A 23762-nucleotide genomic window follows, 5' to 3' on the forward strand; every position below is an offset into this window, starting at 1 on the left:
CGCTGGTCTGATTTCTTAAGCTAATCCACGCAGGAAGCAGTGAGCAGACCATAAACACAGTCAGTGACACTGCACAGTGTTCCAGCTCAGACCCAGACACACACTCAACAACACAGCTGTGCAGAGAGGACTTCTACACTGGAGACACCAAACAGTTCATAAACACGGTCACTCTGAGGACACCAATGTCCACATGTAGGACAGAGAAGACAGATGGTTTGAAAGAGGAGTGAAAGAAGCATCTATGTTCACTGTGAGTGTCCATCTTTGAAAAGAGGGCGGGGCTTACGACACCAACTGTCTGCCATCTATAATCCAGTTTTGAGATCCCTCCCAGACGACTTAATGCCCACTCACATCCTGGGCCATCTGACCTCAGGAAATCACATGATAGGGTGGGGCCAGGTTTCACAGTGGGTTCACCTAGAGCAGGGCGATATGACCAAAAATATTTATCACGATATACATTTGAAAATTTGTGATAACGATATAACTGACGATATAATTGACACTAGACAAAATACTTTACAACTCCACAACTTCATTAGTGCAAAAACCCATCAATGTATTTTCACTTAACCCTTTAAGATCTACCATAGAACCAAGTCCGCCAGAGCTTATATTATATTTTTACATGCTGTGGAGCCATTTTTGGGAGCATTTCAAGTTGATATACATCAATACAACTGTTACAGCCCTAATTTTAATAATATGTCTGCATTAAGTGCATAGTAATTACATAAATTGCAAAAAAGTGCAATAAACTACAAAAAAAATTGAAAATCGTTTTTGTTTTTCTAACATATATTTCTAGTTCCGGACTGTTTTTGAAATACACCAATTTTTATATACTGCAGGAAAAATTAAAATAAATATTATAGTGCAAATTTAAAAAAAAAAAAAAAAGCAGCATATGCATCAAAATAAACTATTTCCAGCAGTGCAATATGAGTCCTAACCATCCCAGAAACGACACAGAAAGTCATAAAGTCAAACATAAGTTTTAAAAACACCAGTATAGGCTCATGAGGCCCTGATGAGTAAAAAAACTACATTTCCGCAAAATGACGTCACTTCCGGTTTCGGGCAGGTCATGGTGGACATGCGATAGTTCGTGCTGATGGACGTAGGAAGTGTTATGAACAGCTGATCGGATCGGCAAAGCGTGTTTCTGGAATATTATGTTTTTGTTGCTGCAAGTGCTTTTATGCAGTTTTTGCAAAGTTATATGTGGAAGGAAACTGTGACCGAGGACAAGCTGATGGCATAAGATGTAAGTACAACTCCTCCGGTTTCATATGCAGAAAAAATTATTGCGCTAGCTCACGTGGTTGCAAAGCTACCGGGATTTAAAAATAGTTACGCAAAAGAGAGCGTGCAGAACACCGGCTGACCGGCTTTAAAGGGTTAAACAAGCAGCTGTTTTTTATCTGCATTAAAGTTATATAAAAATTTAACAGTGCAAATGCAAATTCGTTGCTGACAGTTTAACCAAAAGGCATTTCCAGTGGAAACTGGCCGACATATCCTCAGCATAACCATGTATAACATCCACAAAAGAGGTTATACACACACAATACGGTAATATTATGTCGAAGCACAGTACGTATCACTCCGCGAGGCTCCGCCTACGATAGCCGTAATGCTCCGACAATCCATCAAGCGGTGCGGCTTCGTAGCTTAGCAAAGTCGTACTGAAACATCTGACAGATTTTCGAGCGCTGTGCACATAAAATCGTTTCGAGGTCAGTAAACACAACCAGAGTTCATACATAAGGCACACGGGATTATAAGGGGCTCTGTCGACTTTCAGAAAAATCAAAGGATTGATTTTAAGTGCGCCGTATTTTCCAAACAACACGGTAATAACGACGGCCCGCTAGCATGCGCTACCAAAAATAGTGCTTTGTTGTGTATCTGACGGACGAAAGCTAAACCAGTTCCACACCAGTGAAGCTGCATTTTTACAAACCAGTTCTGGTTCATCCGTTTCATTCAACGATCCACTTTCGCTCTTCTCGTTCTGTGTCACTGCCATGTGCGTATGTAAACAAAGGCACTGCGCATGCGCGTTTTACCCATATTCTGTCGCCATATTTCATTTTCCTATCGTTGCCCAAAATTACACCGGTGTTACCGTGAACGGTATAATATGGCCCAGCCTAGGTTCACCTGAAAACTTGGCTGATTGTGACCCACACCTGTTCACACCTTGGCTCGTGTGATTAGGCACAGGATTGATAGGGGGTCAGCGACCCTCTTGGGGGGACACTCCCACAGGGCTTTAACCTGTGACTCTATTTGACCAAAGAACTGAAGAAGCTTCTCAGATGAAACTTAAAGAAGTCAAGATGCTTTTTTCCCCAAGCTCCTTGGACTACGATGACCTGGATGACTGAGAACCTTCACAGATGGCTAAGGAGCTACAGCCTCCTGTGTCCCCATCAGTGTTGGTCAAGTTACTTGAAAAAAGTAATCAGTAACTAATTACCGATTACTTCCCCAAAAAAGTAATCCCGTTACTTTACTGATTACTTATTTTCAAAAGTAATTAATTACTTAGTTACTTAGTTACTTTTAAAAAACACGATTTACAACCTGAATAGGTGATAAAGTGATAGATCTTTCAGCACAATTCTACTTTTTCTGCATAATCCATCATACAAAATGTAATCAAATGGAAAAGTCTCTTTTTAAAACTTGTTTTATTAGTTTTAATCTTTTAACTTTAAGCATCAAGCAAAAATTTAATTATCTGCAACATTCTCTGACTGGAAGAAATTTGTTTAACATTTAAACCTATTTTCTGCACATTCCAGCACATAAAATAAAATATTTTGTGTGTTTACACTCAGTCTTTCAAATAGATGCAAGTAAAACACAGCAGAAAATAAATAAAGTCAAAGACTAGCGGTCCTGTTGCTCTATTTTCACCTGTAAAGCAGGAGTGGGGTAGGCGGAGGTTTACCCTGGTGCAGGTGTGCAGCGGTCAGTGGAAGAATCCGCGAGTTTCTCTGTGAGTTTCCCATTACGTCGTAGCTACTCGGTGCTTGTTTGGAAGTTTAGGGTTTTTTTCACTGTAAAAAGAAGTTTTCTTCCCACGCACAATGGACACTAATGTTTTTGTCACTTTTATGGAATCAAACTCAAAGTAAGGTCAGTACTTCCACGCTTTAAACGCTGCACGCTCATACTCTCTCTGCACTCGATATATGATCCATTGTTGATCTGCACACAGCTGTTGTCGCACTTGCTTACGTCACTGTCATGAGACATTCTCGCAAAAAAATCACGGTTTTAGTAACGCAGTAACGCAGCGTTCCTACGGGAAAGTAACGGTAATCTAATTACCGTTTTTACAATAGTAATCCCTTACTTTACTCGTTACATGAAAAAAGTAATCAGATTACAGTAATGCGTTACAAGTAACGCGTTACTGCCCATCTCTGGTCCCCATCCACCCAAAAGCCCCCCCCCCCCCCCCCCCCCCCCAAATTAAAAGAAAAAAAAAAAAATCCTTAGGAGTGGTGAAATGATCCGTTTTTACATTACCTGTGATCATGTTTATTCCTGCTGTAAGGCTGAACATCCTGGTCTTTGTCAAAGCTGCACCTGTCAGAACATGACCTGTTTTTTGTCCAAAGACCAACATGTGTGTGTGTGTGTGTGTGTGTGTGTGTGTGTGTGTTCACAGCTTGTGTATGAGTTCTTCCTTCGCTTCCTGGAGTCTCCGGACTTCCAGCCGAACATCGCCAAAAAATACATCGACCAAAAGTTTGTACTGTTGGTAAGACGTCAGCTGTTAGTGTTGGTGTCAGAGTTCAGGTGTGACAGGTGTGACCTGTGGACCTCTGACTCGTTGAATTGTGTTGAAGCTGCTGGAGCTGTTTGACAGCGAGGATCCCCGAGAGAGAGACTTCCTGAAGACCATCCTGCACCGGATCTACGGCAAGTTCCTTGGCCTCCGCGCCTACATCCGCCGCCAGATCAACAACATCTTCTACAGGTTAGAGTCCACACACTCGGACAGAACCACGGGCTGTTTGTCAGTACTGAAGTACGCAGGCCCATAATTTCACACCGGAGCCCAGACTTCCTGTGAACACGGTGCGATTGTTCTACAATATTTGCAATACAAAATGACACAAGACATAAAACAATTCCACACGATGTAGATTTCTTTAAGAAACTAAAAATATACTTTTTTAAAGCACTTTGGCAAAATTCACTTTTACGTGTCATCTGTTTCATAATGTCTAACAAGCTTCATACAGTTAAACACAAGCTTCACCTCTTAATAAACACAGTACACGTGTGTGCCTGAATAAAAACAAACAGGTGAGATGTTAGAACGCTTTTATTTCAGTAAACACTCAAAACCTACATCAGACAGCTGCTGGTGTTTGAGAACTGAACAAATGTTTAAACTATAATCTGATCATTGTTGGAGCAGCCTTCAACATCTCCACGTAGTAACATCTGTTTTTGTTCCCGGGAAAATGTTCCCAGATATCCGAAGGTTCCACAGCTGCATTCTCGCTTGAAAATATCTTAAAGGTTTAGTGTCACAGAAACTGTCATGTTTCGAACCTTTTAGCCGCTCTCCTCCACCGCTTTTTTCTTTTGGACAAAATGCATTCTGGGATATTTGGCTGCACCAAGTCCACACTTTCATACATTACTGGGTTTTTCCTGTGAGCCAGAGGAGCATGGCTGTCACTGAGATTAAAACTTTATCCCAGGTTCATGTGTTTGTGATGTACAGACACAGCTGGAGCACCGAGCTTTGGGCTGTTTGATTGAATGTGATCCTCGGAGAAGAGATTAGAGCAAAGTGCGCTGCAGCTGCTCTGTGTGCTGTGCAGTCGCCCTGTTTTTGGTCGTCTTCGGTCCAGATGCTGTAACCACCTATGATCACCAAACACGTCTGAATCCCAGTTTGACAGTGACCAAGATAATCCAACAACTTACCAATCAAAGCAGCCGTACGTGGGAATCGACCCTGGTTACTCAGCGCTCCTCTCCCCAGAAGAGGAGCAGGGAGGTGTGGCCGTGCGGGTCAGAACTCACCTGAAACCTCTGATCATTGCTCTCGGGGAGATGGTTTTCGACACTTGGAAACTGTTGGACTGTCTGTGGGATTAACGCCAATTGCTTCACCAGCCATCACGGAGCATCCCACACATGGCGGGGGATGTGTGATTGTGGAGGCGGCCTCAGCGAGCAAAGATCCGAATGGCTCTGTTGTTAGATCGCTGGCTAACAAAACTTTCCTTCTCAGGGACTTTTTTCCATCCCGGACTTTCTGCGTTTAACTGCGACGCGGCTTCATGCTGGTGAGTTCCTGTTGTTTGTGTAGGTCTCTGCAGACGTCTGTGCTGGACTAGCTTCCATCTTTAAATCCAGTTCTCAGTGTTGTCAGGTCTCGGCAGATCTTTGGAGCTGCAGCAGGTTGGAGTTAAACTCTTCCTCCCCTGTGCTTCGTGCGGTTGTTTACTGACTACTAAAGAGGGCAGCTTATCAGTGACTTTGGTGACTGGTGTCATACTAAAACAACTGTTTTTTAAGATTCGTGTTGGTTGTGAGAGTGGACCGCTGGTTAAAGACAACCCTGGATGTGACACGGGTATATCAGGCTGTTTCCTGTTTTCAGCCCCGGCTCTGCAATAACGCTAGCATCCTCTGTGAGACGTGTGCACATAGTTAGTCCTTCAAGTGTTGCAGATTTTATCACTGCTTTTAAAAACTATGACTTTTGGACTTCCACGCAAGCTTGACTACTGAGGACCGTGTTTCCGTGCGCGGCTGCATTTGCTGTATTTTTTGCCCCTTTTCTAACCAAATGGACTAAACCGTCCTGTCAGGCACCGGCCGGCGCTCTAAGACGTACAATCCCTGGAGAGCAAGCTCGATAACCTAAGAGCAAGAGTCACCTTCCAACGTGACATGAGGGACTGCAGCATTCTGTGCTTCACGGAGACATGGCTGACCCCACCGTGCCGGAGCGTGCCGGACCGTGCCGTAACGCCGTCGGATTCATTCTTTGTGAGTCAAACAAAACCAAAGGTGGAGGAGTGTGAAAATGGTGTGATGCCAGGAGCATTTCTACCCTTTCCAGCGGCTGCTCCCCACATCTGGAGTTCCTGAGCATTAAGTGCCGCCCTTTCTATCTGCCCCGTGAGTTCACCTCGGTCATCGCCACGGTGGTCTACATCCCACCGCAAGCGGACACAGGTGTGGCTTTGTCCGAACTACATGATGTGTTGAGTTCGCTTCAAAACAAGGAGCCCTCATTGTAGGGAGACGTTAATAAAGCGAACCTCGGACAAGTCATGCCGAACTTGGCTGTAATGTTTCCTTTATAGTGGACACAAATTATGTTTTTGGAGTGGCACAAATAATTTGTGGCATCTTATTGAAGAACAGCTGATTGTTCTGTAAATAGTTTGAAATGGTTATTTTTACAAAAGGGTAAAAGTTAAATGGCTGCCAATAACTTGTGCGTATGATTTTTAAATTGACCATTTATGTTTGCATTAAGTTATGAAATATGATTCATTAAAGGTGTTTGTGGTTGTTACAGTAAAAATATAACTTTTTCTACTTGAATTTGGTTTTTTTCTGATTTTAGATCAGTTGTGTTAATACAGTCAACATGAAAACATGACTGTAAATTCAGACACGTGAGGTTGTGCTGAACACAAAGTCAACAGTTTTTAAAGGTGGAATAGAGGAAACATCAAAAGTAGTTAAAAATGGCCGATACCCTGGACCCCAGAGGGTTCAACTTTGTTTGTAAGTAACGCGATGAGTACAGCGCTCTAGAGTGCGGCCAAATTGTTCAATGGTGTGACTAAAAGAAGTCTTAGGTGGCACCGGTGTGACCACCTGTTCAAGTAACAAAAAAGTCTGCGTGTGGTCAACAACAGCCACACATTATGCCCCTATCGTGGTCTAAACCAATCAGAGATAGTCAGGACCGCTCTGATTGGTTCATGTGGTCCTTCGTGTGTGCGTTTGAAAGTGCAGGCGGATAGACAGAGGTGAATATCAATTCATTAAATCCTGAATCGACTTTTAAATATAAATGTTTTTGCCAGAAACGCGAGAATCTCAGGTTAAAGCTCACAAAACTATTTCAACAAACAGTCAGTGAGAGCAGCTACACGGACTCTGCACAGAGACGTAAACGCAGACCCGACGCATCAGAAGCAGCTTTCTCGCCTGTACATGGACACGCGGTCAGGGCTGAACGCCCACAGCTCGCTGACAGCTCGCTGACTCTGAGGCATCGCGCTGTGTTTACATCTTTTTTGCGCTGATTCTGAGCTGCAGGTTTTGTTTCTCTCCACCCAAACTTCACTGAACCAGCAGCAAAAGAAGCAGCAAAAGAAGCAGCAAACTGCGCTTCACATTTGATAAACATCGTCACTAACTTTTGCTGTTTTGCTTCCCCCACGATAAAATCCCACTTCATGCACAGCTCTCTCTCTCAAGAACAGTTTCCTGTCTCAGATCTTTGTTTTCAGTATTATTCATTCGCTTATCACCCATCAGTCTACGGTTGTTTTCAGCGCTGTCGGCCGCTGCGTTTTGTTTTTGACTTAAATGACCTTGGACGAGAAAGCCTCATTTCTTACCTTGTTTTTTATAAGATTTGGCAACCAGTCATCAGCCTGATGAACTTAAGTGCTCTGTTTAAACATTTATGTGTGCTGTATCACCACCTTGTTGACTTGCCGTCCACCTTCTGTTGTGTTCTCTTGAAGGTGATTGTTGTATACTGTTCAATTATAAAATCAATAAAAATATATTGAGAAAAAAAGCCTCATTTCTGCTGTTCAATACTGAAGAAATGTAAACTTTTTAAAACTATGCAAAGTTGCAGAATATTTTTAAGCTTATCTGCTATAAACATCCAGACCAGGAGAATCTGCTTCATGTTTTTCTGTTTTATTCTCACTTTCACACAAAAGCCTCTGCTGTGATGCTCACACCTCTGATGAAGGCTCACAGTATCAGTGCTGATAAATGATCAGAATTATAATATCTCTGACTGTCAGAGGCTAAACTGAATTGAATCAGGATCTCTTGAATCAGAATCGAATGGGTTACAGAAATCAGTGATGATACCCAGCCCTGGTGAGCAGCCTAGGCCCGACAGAGTGGATGTAGCTGTGGGTGATGAGAAATGATGAAGAACAATTGATAACTTTTTTGTTAAGTTAAGGCCTGATCCGTCTGAAATTCACAGCCAGCTCTGACACGGAGCCATCAACCTCTGAACGCTGAAAAAGCAGCAGTGTGTCCAGGAAACACAATATATGCTGCGATAAATGCCAAGTGTCCCCGCGGCCCAGCAAACAGGTCGTCAGAGACGAGATGATTATTAAGTTTAACATGGTCTACAGTAGTGCCAAAGAGTGCCTAAGCACAAGCACAAGATTGTTAGTTAATCATTTACAAATCTATATTGTCTGTGTGGACAGCAGTTCCCCCCAAAAAAGTGCACGTGTAAAAGTGCACGTGTAAAAGTGCACGTAAGTAAGTAAGTAAAATTTTATAAATATAGCACATTTCTAGATAAAAGATCACAAAGTGCTTTACAAGGTAAAAAAACAAAAACAGTCAAAAGTTAACAAAATGCCATTTTAAAAAGATGTGTTTTTAGCTGTTTTTTAAAAGTAATCACTGAGTCTGCAGATCTTAAGTTCTGAGGAAGAGAGTTCCACAGTCTGGCGGCCACAGTAGCAAAAGCTCTATCACCCTTGGTTTTCAGTCTTGTATACTGAATAACAAGTAGGCCCTGATCACAAGACCTCAGGGACCTACTAGGGGCATAGGGCTGTAAAAGTTCGATGATGTACGCTGGTGCTTGTTCTTGAAGAGCCTTAAATGTCAGAACCAGAATCTTAAAATGGACTGTGCAGCTGTATAAGCAACGGTGTTACATGAGAGTATTTCGATGTTTTTGTCAGAAGCCTTGCTGCAGCATTTTGGACAATCTGCAGACGCTCAAGGGAGTTTTTGTTTAGACATGTAAACAGTGAATTACAGTTGTCCAATCGTGATGAAATGAATGCATGAATAACAATCTCCAGTTCAGTATGAGACACTATGGGGCTCAATTTAGAAATGTTTCTTAAATGATAGAAGCATGACCGAACCAGAGATTTGACGTGGACATCCAGGGTAAGAGCAGAATCAAAGGTTACCCCGAGGTTCCTGATAGACGATTTCACACATGTAGAAAGAGGACCAAGAGCATTCATTATGTTAGGTACATGTCTGCACATACAAGGACTTCAGTCTTTTCTTCATTAAGTTGGAGGAAGTTGTCAGCCATCCAACCTTTAATGGTTTCTAAGCACACATTTAGAATCTGCAGCTTAGAAACATCTTCAGGTTTAAAAGATATATATAGCTGGATGTCGTCTGCGTAGCAGTGGTAGCAAATGTCCTCAAAGGGGCTCAAAATATGCTGGAGAGGAAGTAGATATATTAAAAACAATAAGGGCCCCAGCACAGAACCTTGTGGCACACCATAGGACAGGGACGTGGAAGATGACCTGTACTTAGAGACCGCCACAGAAAAGTATCGTTCATAGAGATATGAGGAGAACCACTCTAAGGAGCCGGAGGTTTCTTCCTGTTAAAAGGGAGTTTTTCCTTCCCACTGTCGCCAAAGTGCTGCTCATAGGGGGTCATATGATTGTTGGGCTTTTCTCTGTATCTATGAAGCGCCTTGAGGCGACATTTGTTGTGATTTGGCGCTATATAAATAAAATTGAAATTGAAATTGAAATTGAAATTAAGGCAGACCCAGATACACCAACCCAGTATTTCAGCCTTTCAAGCAAAATATAATGGTCAACAGTGTCAAAGGCTGACGTGAGGTCCAACATTAGGAGTACAGAACACTTTCCTGCATCGTTTTGCATCAGAATGTCATTGGAAACTCTAAGAAGGGCTGTTTCAGTAGAATGAGCTCTACGAAAGCCAGACTGAAATTTGTCAAAGATATTATGTTTGTCTAAGACTGCTGTAAGCTGCTTAGCCACAACCTTCTCTAGTATCTTAGCAATTAACGGTATTTTTGAGATTGGTCTGTAATTGCTAGTGAGAGATGGGCAAAAAGTTAGTCTAGAGCCCTGAATTACTTTTCAAGTAATTAATTACTTTTAGAATCTTGTAACTCAGTTACAAACTCAGTTACTTTTTTGAAGAAGTAACTAGTAACTATAATTAATTACTTTTTCAAAGTAACTTGGCCAACACTGCTAATTACAGAGCTGTATCTAAATGACCACGTCACAGACAGTCGTTTATATCGTGTGTGGAAGAGTTTCAGTCGGGTTCTCGATCAGAGACCGCTCTGTGCTTCCCGTCTGCTGCCTTTGGCGTCCTCCTGTCTCAATCAAAGCCACTTCTGACGAGGTTCATGCCTCACCAGCAGAGGTTCCTCTGTGCTTGTGGGAGACTGTTCTTCTACAACATCACCTCTCGCTTTAGGAGTACCTCAGGGTCTATTTTACCTCTTTGCTAACGTGTGTGCTCACTCGGCTGAACAGCAGAGATCCTGGGAGCCTGAGCTAAACTGTTAGCGATTCAGCCCTGGATCAGGATACGTTTGTTAAATCTTAATGACAGAAAGACGGATGTCGCAGGCTTTACGTTTGACCCCTAAGCGAGTCTTCTGACACGCGAGTCGTTTGGCTCCTTACGGTTGTATTGCTGTAAAAAGTCTGGGCTGGTTTCATTAGAGCCCAGCTGAAGCCTTATCGTGCCGTCTTCACAGGTATCGAACATGCATGCATGACCACACCCCTTATCTTCACCTGAGAAGTGATTTTACGATTGCACCTGTGCACCTGTCTGAGCTGCTCCACATTCACACACCTGTGAGAGCTCTGAGCTCACCTGAGGCGACGCAGCTTTTGCAGCAGTAACAGCAGATCAATGGAAAAAGCTACCTTTCCATACCTGCACACATTTAAGTCTTTATTAAAAACACATTGGTATATATTTGACATCCTCACAGACGATCGGATTTTCTGATTTTATTTTAATGTTGATCGTTGTGTCAGGCTACGTCCACACGTACACGGGTATTTTTGAAAACGCAGATTTTCCGTTTTAAAAAATAATCCCGTCCACACGTAAACGCTGCTAGGAACATGCCAAAGCAGCAGGTGGCGCTATATTCCTAACCGTGCAGAAATGTTGGCCAATCAGAAGTCTAGAAGCCTCGGTGGGAAAAAGTAAACAAAGCTGGGGCATAGAAGCAGAACCGAGTCGTATGTGTGGAGGGACAGTAACTGTGTGTGTATATGTAAGCATTTAAACACTGCAGAGACAATTAACAGTAACAGTATTGTAGAAATTCATTTCACCGAAACAATAACGTGGCGCACAGTGTGACGTCAAAAAAGGCGCACACCTTTGACGCTGCGTTTTCTGCGTTTTTCTCGTCCACACGTAAACGCCAAAAACGCCGTTTACGTGTGGATGAAAGGTGCAAACGCATAGAAAAATCTGCGTTTTCAAAAATACCCGAGTACGTGTGGACGCAGCCTCGGTCAGCTCTGCTGTTTTAAATGTGCGACGTGAATAAAGTCGAGGTTCTGGCGTGCTCCACCTACAGGTTCATCTATGAGACGGAACATCACAACGGGATCGCTGAGCTGCTGGAGATCCTGGGCAGGTAACACACACACACATACACACACACACACACACACCCTGTGACCTCTGACCTCAGTGACACCCCCCCACCCACCCCCTCTGTGTGTCTCAGCATCATTAACGGCTTCGCGCTGCCTCTCAAAGAAGAACACAAGATGTTCCTGATCCGGGTTCTGCTGCCTCTGCACAAAGTGAAGTCTCTGAGCGTGTACCACCCACAGGTCAGAGGTCGCCCTGTCCGTCAGTTCGTCCGTAGCGTCCGTGTGTCTCTGCTGACTGCGTCTGTCTGTTCGTCCTCAGCTGGCCTACTGCGTGGTCCAGTTCCTGGAGAAGGACAGCGGCCTGACCGAGCCTGTGAGTCCCTGCTGAGCCTGTTTCCATGACAACCCTGGGTTTCTGCAGCGCCACACACAGAAACACACGGTCACGCACTGAAGTGCGTACCGAAGCACGTCAGCGCCTTCACCCAGCGGGGCGTTCGACTCTGCACCGGCCTCACTGGTCGCTATTGCGCCTGAGCCTGCCGAAACAGGAAGTTCAGACTGTCAGCATAAACCCACGCTGACGCAGAAATGTCACAAACATTTAAACTGTGCATGTGGACGCCATGTGCACGTTTGATCGGCCAATCAGACATCAGAGTTTAAGGCGGAGCAGATTTAACCCAGAAAACAAACAAACTTTATCCAAGTGGCACGATCTGATGATGTCATAATTATTGGCAGAGCAGGTCAGCTACTAATCGGAAGGTTGGCGGTTCGATTCCTGGCTGCAGGTGTCCTGCACGCCGGGCTCCATTTACACTTTAGTGAGAGCCGCTCTTCATCACATCGAAGCTCAGCCACTGAATCGTCACGCTTGTTTGGAGCGCTGCAGTTATGATCGCTGTAACTAAACTTTTGTAACACGCTGACCTTTGACCCTTGCAGGTGATCATGGGTCTGCTGAAGTTCTGGCCAAAAACTCACAGTCCGAAGGAGGTGATGTTCCTGAACGAGCTGGAGGAGATTCTGGACGTCATCGAGCCGTCCGAGTTCGTCAAAGTCCAGGAGCCGCTCTTTAGACAGCTCGCCAAGTGCGTCTCCAGCCCGCACTTCCAGGTACCAGGGCTTCTGTTAGCGTGGCAGCGCAGTGGTTAGCCTCGCAGCAGCAAGTGCGTCTGCCTCCGCAGTCCAAACACGTGCATGTTGGCCGCGACTCTGAGATGTGGGCCGGATAACGTGCTCAGTGACGCCGGGACACGGGGTCTGAACCGGGCACGGAGAGCACAGCCTTCAGTGTGTCGGATCCAGTGAACGATGTTGTGTCTGAGCGCGCTCAGTTGCGGCTGTTTGTTTCTGTGAAACACGACCGCGTCCTGTCCCGCCGCCTGGTGACACATGGGATCAGATTATGAACGTGATTGGTTGAAAAGGTGTTCAGTTGTGTCCATGCAAACCTGAACGTGTCATTTCCTGTGTCAGCTTTTGTAAAAATGTGTGACATCACAGCGGGCTTCTAACCCGAGTCCTGCAGATCAGACCAGAGCTCCCAGTTACTGCAGCTTTTACCTACACAGGTGTGTGTGTGTGTGTGTGTGTGTGTGTGTGTGTGTGCGCGCGCAGGTGGCAGAGAGAGCGCTGTATTACTGGAACAACGAGTACATCATGAGTCTGATCAGCGACAACGCCGCCAAGATCCTCCCCATCATGTTCCCTGCACTCTACAAGAACTCCAAGAGCCACTGGAACAAGTAACACACACACACACCACTGATTAGCTCCGCCCACATCTCTGTTAGCCAGTCAGCAGCGTCCTGACAAAGACAGCAGCAGCGCTGATGTGTTCAGATCAATACTGAGCCAATGAGAGCTGAGCTTTGGAGGGTTAGGGTGAGGACGTGAGCTCGTTTTCTGTCCTGTGAGATCAACAATGTCCTGCAGGGTCCTCAGGAGTGACATCACAGGTGTGACATCACAGGAATGTGTGTGACTCCTGATGGTTCTCATACAGTCGTAAAAATAAGTAATGAGCACATTTCAGTGGTGCAGCGAGCCTTTCATTTAAAACAGGAACTGACCAAAACACTCCCCTCACCCCGCCCACAGAGCTCAGTGTGACCAGTGAGGCCATTGTAGTCCCGCCTCCCTCACAGTCCCGCCTCCGTCACAGTCCCGCCTCCCTCACAGTCCCGCCTCCACAGACGTTACAAATGAATAAAACGAAGTCTTGGCTCCTGTTTGTTCTCCTCCTCAGGACAATCCACGGCCTGATCTACAACGCCCTGAAGCTCTTCATGGAGATGAACCAGAAGCTGTTTGACGACTGCACGCAGCAGTACAAGGCCGAGAAACAAAAGTACGGCTCGGGGACTCAGCAGCTTTCTTCCCTCTTCCTCTGCTCCTCTTTCTCACCGTGTGCGTCTCCTGCAGGGAGAAGTACAAGCTGAAGGAGCGGGAGGAGGTTTGGCACAGGATCGAGGAGCTGGCTCGGCAGAACCCTCAGGTACAGCATGGGGACGTGAAACACACTGAGCCCTGCAGATGTGACTGACGCTGGCTTTAACGTTTCTGTCAGCGTGGCGTCGTGATTGGTTGATTGGTTAGCTAACTATTGACAGGACGACACCTGGGAGGAAACGTCAGTGTGAGGGGAGCACTTTGTGCTGCAGGGAGTTCATGTTAAACCAGGACGTGTGTCTGTGGCAGGAGGCGGCTGTTCACTGTTTCATGTCCTCTTTAAACCTGATCACAGTATTGATCCAGATAAATGCTGATTTCACTTTGTGGACGATTTCTGTTTGATCGATCTGCAGATTGATCAGCTCTGTCCCCCGAGTCTCCAGATGAAATGTGGGTCAGAGGTCATCGGGATTCCTCCCCTATTAACGTTTTGTGTCTCTCTTTACTTTCAGAGCAGTAAGCTCCACCCCCTACGCCCAGGACTCCACCCACAAGAAGAGGTCAGCTCCCAGTGTGTAATTAATGTGTGTATGTGACGATCCACGAGGATCAGGCAACCTGTAACGTACGTGTGTGTGTGCGTGTGTGTGCGTGTGTGTGCGTGTGTGTGTGTGTGCGCAGTACATGGTGTACAGTAACAGCAGCGTTGCTGTGTACTCGATGGAGACAGAGACGCCAACAGCTGAAGACATCCAGCTGCTGAAGAAGACTGTGGAGAGCGAGGCATCACAGGTAACGCACACACGTGCACACACGCGCACACACGTGCACACATGCGCACACACGTGCACACGCACACACGCACGCGCACACACGTGCACACGCACGTGCACACACACACGCGCACACACACGCGCACAAAGACACGCACACACACACGCACACACACGTGCACACGCACACACACACAAAGACACAGACGTCCTCACTCACGTCCTCGCAGACAAAATGCTTTAATATTCTGGCGTGACATTTTCTCTGACTTCCTGTTTGATGTGACGACAGTTTGATTCCAAACTCTTTGACATCAAAGTCACTAATAATTATTAGTTATAATTACATCAATGAGTATTGTTAATGAAAAAATTAGATGAATATGAATATTATGAAACTTATTGTTAAAGATTTCCTGTAATTTTACATTTTAATGTTTGAATCAGAGCAAAAAAATCATTTTTAGAATTCGTTTCTCAGCGATTGTCTGACATTTAAATACGAGAAGAAAAACATTTAAATCCCAGAGAATATTTTTATTTGTACATTTGTTTTTATTTAGAAACACATTAAAATTTACTTGAATTTTATTTTGAAAAATTCAAAAAATTAGTAATTTCTAAATTTAACGCCGACCAAGATTAATGTTGTTTCAGTTTCAGAGAGTGTGAAATATTTGTAATCACTGAATCTTTGTGTGTGTGTGTGCGTGTGTGTGTGTGCGCGTGTGTGTGTGCGTGTGTGTGCGCGTGTGTGTGTGTGCGCGTGTGTGTGCGCGTGTGTGTGTGTGTGTGCTTGTGTGTGTGCGTGTGTGTGTGTGTGTGTGCTTGTGTGTGCGCATGTGTGTGTGTGTGCGCGTGTGTGTGCATGCAGGGTCTGAAGGATCTAAAGAAGGATAAGGTCCTGATGAGGAGGAAATCGGAGCTGCCGCAGGACGTCTACACCATCAAAGCTCTGGAGGCTCACAAGCGAGCTGAAGAGTACCTGACGGCCAATCAGGAGGCTCTCTGACCAGAGGAGGCGGCCCCTCCTAATCCAGACTCCGCCCCCTCGCGTCCGTCTCCGTGGGGAGGAAGTTGATGCCGTCGTGGAGAGCCTGGTCCCGGGTCAGACTAGGGCGGAGCTGACGCCGCCGCGTTCACCCAAAAAATAAAGTAAAAATAAATAAAAAAATAAGAACGGCTCAGCTCTGCCCCCCGGTGGCCGACCACACGTAGGACACTGTAGAAGCTCCGTCCGTCCACCTGCTGTTTAAACTGTGTCAGCGGTCCACCGTGATTGGACATCAGCTTTATGTTGCACTAACACTCCCACGCCTCCACCCACGCTTTAACTGCTGCTGTTTGTTCTGAACCCACATCGGGCACACCAACGCATCACCGGCAGCCCGTCCTGCCGCAGGACGCCACGCTGCACGATCTGCAGCTGCTGTCTCTGCATTTGCTTTCTGCCCACACGCCTCACCGTTACTTTTACAATCGTCTTTGAATGCTTCATCCAGCGAGCCAGCAGCAGGTCAGCTGGTTCCTGTTTTTTAGTGATCAGGACCTTAGCAGGTTCAGGACAGCAGAACAGCGATGATCGCAAACGCGCTAACAAATAAAAGTCGGCCGAAACGATCAACTAAAATTTTACCTGCAAAATAAAAACAGGACTGAAAATACCTGGATGTGTTTCAGAATAAGAGCATTAGCTGTAGCATCTGTACGCTTCAAACTAAATGCTTTTCATTTTCTATTTTTCAGAATAAAAGCATCATCTTCACAGTTTAACAAAAAGGCATCAGCTACAGCATTCTGACATTTCAGAATAAAAGCATGAACCGTGACAAGGCGGAGTTTTTTGTGTAGAGCCCCTTCCTCAAAAGGGGGGATTTTTGACCTAGTGTTTCCGTGGAAACGAGAAGTAGACGCAGAGTGGTCTGGGCTTCGCAGTGCTGCTGCAGCTCCTCACTTCTGTCCCGTTGCACCTGAACGCAGCGCTGATGCGTTCACTGACCCGCTTGGTTCTCCAACAGCGGCTTCACAGCTCCGCCCCTGAACCCTAGCTCTGCCAATCGACTGCTAGTCTGTACGTCCGGCAGACTGAAGCGGGCCGATGATGATGATGTGGAAGACGCAGTGAATGTAAACATCCTATCAGGACCCCCCCACACACACTGTGTATCTTTGTTTTAGTCCAGCTGAGGGCGCCTCGCCTCAAGTGTTAGCCAGCAGCTTCTTGGGTTAAAGGTCAAATGCTTCTGATTATTGATCAGTTATTGATTGACTGCACTGGTGCCAAATGGGAGGGACCTTAAAGAGGACACAGGAGGAAAGGTTAGCGACGCCGTCATCATGTAAAACAACAGCAACTTCATTTTGATTTTTTCTTCACATTTTATTTTTAAATTTGTAACTTTTTAAAATCTAATTTTCACCTTTTTTTTTTTACTTTTTTTATTACGTTTTGCTTCTTTTTAAGAAAAAATTTTTTTGCGTTTGATTTTTCTGTCAGTGGAGTCGGAGTCTTATTGGCTGCTGAGGTCACACGATCCATCCTTTATTCTTCACGGCGTAAACTTAATTAGTTAATCGTAATAAAAGCAGATTTGGAACAATGCGATTGGCTCGTTTTCAGCTTCCTGTTTGGCGTCGCTGACATGAAGTCAGTTGTTTGAATTTAGCACCTCATTGACCAAACATTTTGCACGCTGTGACACGTCCACCTCGCCGTTCGTGTGTTTTTGTTTAACAGTTTGAAACATGAGGAACAAAAGAAAACAGGCCTCCGTGGAGGTGGACGGTCTTTTCTGTAACCATCCCACGTACGGACTTGTGGCCACGCCGACATACTTTCTAGTCTTTGTTCTTGTGGGCCTGTTTCATTTGTTGTCGCTCGTGCACTTCTTCCTGCTGCCGTGTGGGCGTGTCCTCTACAGACCCAGCTGTCAGTCAGAATCGGAGACCGTTCCAGTGTTAGCCCCTCCGCCTGCCAGTCATTTGCTGCTGGAGTGAAAGCTTCCGTTTCCAGGCTGAACCAAACTTTCCTGCACTCAGTCTTTAAGTTATATTTTTGTTTTTTATGAGAGCTGAAAAAATGTTTTTGAATCTGCTGCTGAACCAAACCTTTAGCACAAACAGCTGTTTGTTTTTCCCTCCAGCAGTGACTGACAGGTGGAGCGGGGTCATGTGACGGCGTGCTGTCCACTCGGGCCGTGACAGTGAGACATTGCTTCCTGTCATCGTGTACAGATGTTTAAAGAGGTCGAGCATCACATGGTATGAAAGTCTGATTTTGTTCAGATGTTCATGTACAGCAGAAATAAACTGAAGTACAGTCAACCTGCCCACTGCGTGTTTCTTTCAAACGCACACACAAGTGAACTACAAAAAACTACAAAGATGGCGGTCTCACCTGTCTCACAGCAACACTCAAACATCTCAGCGGCGTCCCTGAACTGAACTCAGTCTGATTAACTCGTCCATTTAAACAACCTGAACTGCTTGGTGGGGCGGAGCCTGTTCATTGTTGACATCTGATTGGATGTAAACCCACGGCTGCTCCCCATCACGCACTCAGACTCAAGTTGAAGGAGGGAGTGTTTCAAATGACCCCAAAACTCTGCAGTGCTGCGTTCAAGCTCCCGTTGATGTTCTCGGACATGCTGACCCTCAGAAACATCCTGTTCACAGCTGGAATGAAACCAGCTGAGAACCTCAGGCTGGTGCACAAACAGTTTGGGGACCGATGCTGTTTCACAATAAAACACTGATGCAAACATTGAAGTCGGACTTTATTTGATCTTCCACTTCAGTTTAAAAACTCGTCACAGAGACAAGAAAAAAAATATTCCAGTGAAACTACATTTACACCGTGCGCCGGTGTGACGCTTTTATTTGGAAAGGGAAAGATAGGAAGGTGTTTTCACACAGGTGCAAAATAAGTCAGGCATGAGTTATCAAACAGTGATCAATAACTGATTTATATATCTGTATGATTTTAAAGTTAGTAAACGACATTATTGTCAGTTACATATCTGATTTTTTATCCAGTGACAAACAAACACCAGAACAATCACTCACTGAAACTGTTAATTGATTATTCATAATTACCATATTGATCACCTGGAATCTTTACGGGCTTCAATAAATTACACTTCTCTGGAGAAACAAAGCACTGTATTTATCTTTGGGCCCTGAAGTGGTCATAATGAGCTACAGGTGAGCTCAGCTCAGGTGTCCAATGTCACCTGGGGGCTCCTGAAGTGGTTGTGCTGTGCTCAGTCCATTAATCTGTAGGAATGGTCGCGATGCGTTCAGGGTCCCGCGGTGATGGTGATGTCTATGTGGTGCATTCAAGGACAGTCAGAGTTCAGAGTTGATGTAGTTCTTGTGGTGCGTTCAGGGCCCGGGGAGGTTTGCGCAGGGCGGCGGCGCTCTGTCGGCTCTGCAGCGTGTCACGCACCATGTCCTTCCACTGGTCGTCGGAGATCTCCCGCGCCCACGGCGGCACGCCCAAAGATGGCAGCGCCACGGCCGCCATCGTCCTCTTTACCAGCTCGACGTGATCTGCGGGTTACAGGAAGTGATGTCAGTGTTTATTCTGAGTCACCGAACAGGTGTCACAGGTGTGTGTCTCACCTGCGTCCATGGGGATGGAGGCGCGGCTCCTCTCAGAAGCTGCTCCTTCGGGGTCCTCTTCCTCGTCGCTGTCAGGAGGCGGAGCTTCGGGGAGGTGCAGCCCCAACACCTGTGGAAAGACATGCAGGTGAGCTGAGTGCCAGGGGAGGCGTGGCTCACCTGTCGTGGGGCAGATCTCACCTCTATCCGCTGCTGCACCTGCTGCAGCTGCTCGGAGTGGGAGGCCGCCTCCCCCGTCTCCTCCCCCCGCTCGTTATCCTCTGGCTGTTCGCCACCGTTCACACCGTCGGGCTCCTGGTTCAGAGGCTGGTAGTAGTACCCTCCCCCACTGCCATCTTCCTCGTCCTCCTCCTCCTCGCCATCCAGCTCCATCTCCCCCACTGCCTCCTCCTCCCCATCCCCCCCACCCCACATGGCACCCGGCGGCAGCGTTCCGTCCGTCGGTCGCTCGTCCTCTCCCAGCTCGTCCTCGGAGCTCGGTAAGACGCGCTCTGGTCCCATTGCAGAGCTGCACACTTCCATCCACAGACACACCTGATGACAGGTAACAGGTCATGTGACTGCCCAACCTAATGTGACATTATCATGCTGCTCACACACACAGATGCTAACAGTTAGCAATCATGATCATGACAGGGAGTGTTTACAACATCTAACCAATGAAACGAGTTCTCAGGAAAACAGCCAATCGAATGCCTCCTTCAGTATTTCAGTATCAATTTTTTTTTCATTCAAACCTTTATTTAAACATCAGTACAATACAGAATAGAATTAAACAGTGCCACATTAATGGTGTTGTACTTCAGAACCTACAATATAAATATGCTAGGGGGAAAGTAACTGATCAAGCCAAAGAATAAAGTGATTGAAAGATTCACAAACACAATAGTTTTTATAGCTTTTGGGTTAGTGGAGCTCTTAACTGAATTAAGATACTTTAAGTTCAAAGGAGAATACATAAAAAGGGGGAGGTCTTCCTAAACATTTGGACTTGTGAATATGAAATTCAGCCATTAAAATTAACAAGTTAATCATATATCTGTTATCAAAGTTGAATTGTCTTTGGTTTTCACACTGATAACCACTGTCCTGACACCTGCCACCATACAGTAATCAGAGTACTCTCACTGTAGTAATCAGAGTACTTTAGCACCTGCTAAAGTGCAGATGAAACAGAATTAATAATGCAGCATTTTTCCTTCTCATTTTATTTATTTTTATTATTTCATATTTATATATCTCCTTAACAGAGCGAGATTTTTAGCATGAATTACTTTAGGGTCAGTGTGATGACCCCTGAAAACCTTACTTCCGGCGCCCCCCTGTGTGGCAGCCTGTTACAGCAGCTCCGCTCATTCTGAGCTTCTTTCTTATCTCCTCTTTACTTTCTCGTACTTTTTTGTAACTAAAGTTTTAGCAATTAGATTCTGCAATCATGGACTACCGTTTGGTGCTAGTCTTGGTTGTCTTTCTCTCTCTTTTTTCCCACCTTTTTCAACCGTGTTTGGGGACCCAGCGCATGGATCCTTTGTTTACAGTAGGGATCAGCTGTTAGTGGTGCTGGCATGACACTGGCAATGTAGCATCATGATGCTAACGGAGTCCTGGCTAACACCGCTAACTCTGGACACGAGCGTGACGCTACCGGGATTCCAGCTGCTGCGGGCGGACAGGACGAGAGAGAGCGGTAAGAGGAAAGGAGGGCTGGCAGTGTTTGTGAATGACAGATGGTGTAACCCCGGGAACGTCACTGTGAGAGACATTGAGCTGTTAGCCGTTAGCATGCGACCGTACTACCTGTTCCGACAATTCTCGCATGTTATCGCGATAACCCCGCGCCCGCCCCCTTGGGCCAATGCGGATGCAGCCAGTGTTGCCAACTTAGCGACTTTGTCGCTATATTTAGCGAGTTTTCAGACCCCCCCCGGCTAAAAAAAGACGTGAAAGACATTACAAAAAACAATAATTGCTAAAAGAAATTTAATTTGTAGTTCTAAATAAATTATAAATGCATTTAGGACGTTTTTTGCTCACTTTATGTCTCGTCCACGATGTTATTTCTCTCTCCAGCAGCATAGGTTACAATTACATTAGCATGACCAATTATGCAAATTAGGTGATGACGTCATTTAGCGACTTCTAGCGACTTTTAGGACAACCAATAGCGATTTTCCTTACTGAGGAGTTGGCAACACTGGATGCAGCCTGTGACACTCTCCACTAGGGCCGGGTATCGTCACTGATTTCTAGAATCGATTCGATTTCAATCAGGGAAATTTCGCCTCCGAGAGTCAGAAATATTATAATTCTGATCATGCATCAGTACATTTCCATATTTTATATCTATAAAAACAAAGCTGACACTTGCGAGACTTTATCAAAGGTGTGAGCATCTCAGCAGATGCCTTTGATAACAACTGTGTGGGGTGATGGAGCACCTCTTCAACCTGAGGCTGGGGAGAGTCCCACAGCTCTGGAAAACCTCCTGTGTTGTACCAGTGCCAAAGACTTCACGCCACAAGGACCTCAACAGCTACAGGCCGGTGGCTCTGACATCCCGCCCGATGAAGGCCCTGGAGCGGCTGGTCCTGGCTCAGCTTCGGCGCCTGTGAGCTCATCACTGGACCCACTTCAGTTTCTGGCATCGTTGTATTATTGTTGTATAATTGTGTGGATGCTTTAAGGCATCCACACTATTGTTTTCCTGTTTCTCTTTATTCTTTATTGTGTGGATGCTTTAAGGCATCCACACTATTGAGTTCCTGTTTCTCTTTATTCTTTATACTTTATTATTATTATTCCAGTTGCTTCCGTACGTTTTTTGGCACTTAACTAAGTTACAATATTTCTGCCAAGTTCTGCTATGCTATTGTATTTCTGCCAAGTATTATGTTTCCTCTAAGATATTGCAGTTCTGCTAAGTTATTACTTTTTAGCAAAGTTCCTTTGCTTCTGCAAAGTTTTTACAATTTCTGCAACTTTTCAGCTTTTTCAGCTAGTTTTTGCAGACAGCTTCAGCTTTAAAGCATCCACACTGCATTTTCGCAGGAAATGCAAATTTTTCTAGTTGTATATAGCATTTGTATTCTGTTGTGTACAGTATCTTATTCTTATCTTATTCCAGTGGGTTTTTTCTAATTTTGCTGTGTAACACTGTCCACTTTCTGCTGTAACAAAATCTTATCTTATCAACCTCAACTCTGAAGACAGAACTAGCATGCTAGCAAAGCTACTGAGTTCAGCTCAGTAATCTGTAACTGAAGCGTAATCGAATTACCTTTAGTCAGGTAATCCGAGTATTTTACTGTTTTACTTAAACTAATCAAAGTAGTTGCTCTGCAGTACTCAGAGTATTTGGAGTAACCCAATTACTATGTTAGCATCTGGAGGCTAACCGGGTATACACCGGGCTCAGAGACCCGAAAGGCGTCACCTGTGACCGACACTACCTGCTGCTGCTGCTGCTGCTGCCGCCACACACACACACACACACACAGAGAGGAAGATGAAACAGCTGGAGCAGCTAACAGTGACTCAGACGCGGTGTGTCTGTCGTGAAGCCTCCAGCTGTTTCTTTCTTTGTTTGTCAGAGTCGTAAACACGCCGGTCGCACGTGAGCCTCACCTGTCTGTCGTTCCGTCTGTCCTCTCGGAGGAGCTGCTGGGACTGTTAGCCGCTGCTAGCTGCAGCCGCTACTGCGCACAATTACTTCCGGGTACGTTAGGACGCAACAGCGCTGACGTCAGAGTACGTAGTGGAGGTCGTCCAAACATGAGTCTCTTAAATTATTTGAATGTATGTAACTTTTTATATCACACCCCCTGGCTTATGTTAATTTTGTTCAAGTTGTACGTTTTCTGCGTGCTGTTACATAATAAAGTTTGTTTTTTAAAAAACATGTACAGTGTTTGTTTTTCCTCCAGCTTTATTTCAACGGGAATAACAACAAGCATAACACATGGAGGAGACACTGGAAGAGTACTTACAATTAAACAAACTCGACAGACACAGATTAAAAGGGAGGGGGAAAATAAAACATTAAATTAAATTAAACCCATAATAAACCCGTTTATTCCTGTAAAGAATGTTACAGTTGTTCCAAAAATAAAGTCTTTGTGGAGAAAAGTTATGTTTATAGATCAAGGAGCCAAAAGAGCTTGTTGATGAAAGTTTGAGAGTTTCATTGGGATTTTCTGAATATTGCAGAGAAGAATAAAGTCCAAGCCACCCAAATGTAAAAAGATCATCATGATGTAATAATTATTACTCTCTGCATTTAACCCATTCACTCAGTGAAGCA

At 45.2% G+C, this 23762-nt stretch overlaps 2 protein-coding genes across 3 annotated transcripts in view; one reads left to right on the forward strand and one right to left on the reverse strand.

Moving 5' to 3' along the window:
• The window catches only part of ppp2r5d (protein phosphatase 2, regulatory subunit B', delta), a 26199-nt gene extending 8036 nt beyond the window's left edge, over positions 1–18163 (forward strand). Inside the window, exons 4-16 of the mRNA XM_085182466.1 lie at positions 34–167; positions 3503–3787; positions 3876–4000; positions 11639–11704; positions 11798–11906; positions 11986–12039; positions 12615–12785; positions 13290–13417; positions 13921–14022; positions 14097–14169; positions 14579–14626; positions 14748–14858; positions 15714–18163. Coding sequence (XP_085038592.1) covers positions 34–167; positions 3503–3787; positions 3876–4000; positions 11639–11704; positions 11798–11906; positions 11986–12039; positions 12615–12785; positions 13290–13417; positions 13921–14022; positions 14097–14169; positions 14579–14626; positions 14748–14858; positions 15714–15851 — 1544 coding nt within the window. The 3' untranslated portion in view covers positions 15852–18163. The remainder of the gene's footprint in view (positions 1–33; positions 168–3502; positions 3788–3875; positions 4001–11638; positions 11705–11797; positions 11907–11985; positions 12040–12614; positions 12786–13289; positions 13418–13920; positions 14023–14096; positions 14170–14578; positions 14627–14747; positions 14859–15713) is intronic.
• A 435-nt stretch (positions 18164–18598) lies between these two features.
• Positions 18599–23214, reverse strand: mea1 (male-enhanced antigen 1). Of its 2 annotated transcripts, none has more exons than XM_085181914.1 (4): positions 23087–23214; positions 19643–19996; positions 19463–19571; positions 18599–19390 (listed from the first exon to the last, which is right to left on the reverse strand). In XM_085181914.1, exons 2-4 carry the CDS (start codon positions 19982–19984, stop codon positions 19194–19196), a joined length of 648 nt encoding a protein of 215 aa, XP_085038040.1. In that variant the 5' UTR covers positions 19985–19996; positions 23087–23214; the 3' UTR covers positions 18599–19193. The 2 variants fall into 2 exon arrangements, with proteins under 2 accessions (XP_085038040.1, XP_085038038.1); XM_085181912.1 differs by lacking the exon at positions 23087–23214 and adding an exon at positions 20952–21329.
• Positions 23215–23762: the final 548 nt, after the last annotated feature.

Source organism: Neolamprologus multifasciatus, chromosome 13 (assembly GCF_963576455.1).
Source record: "Neolamprologus multifasciatus chromosome 13, fNeoMul1.2, whole genome shotgun sequence".
NCBI classification, from domain to species: Eukaryota; Metazoa; Chordata; class Actinopteri; order Cichliformes; family Cichlidae; genus Neolamprologus; species Neolamprologus multifasciatus.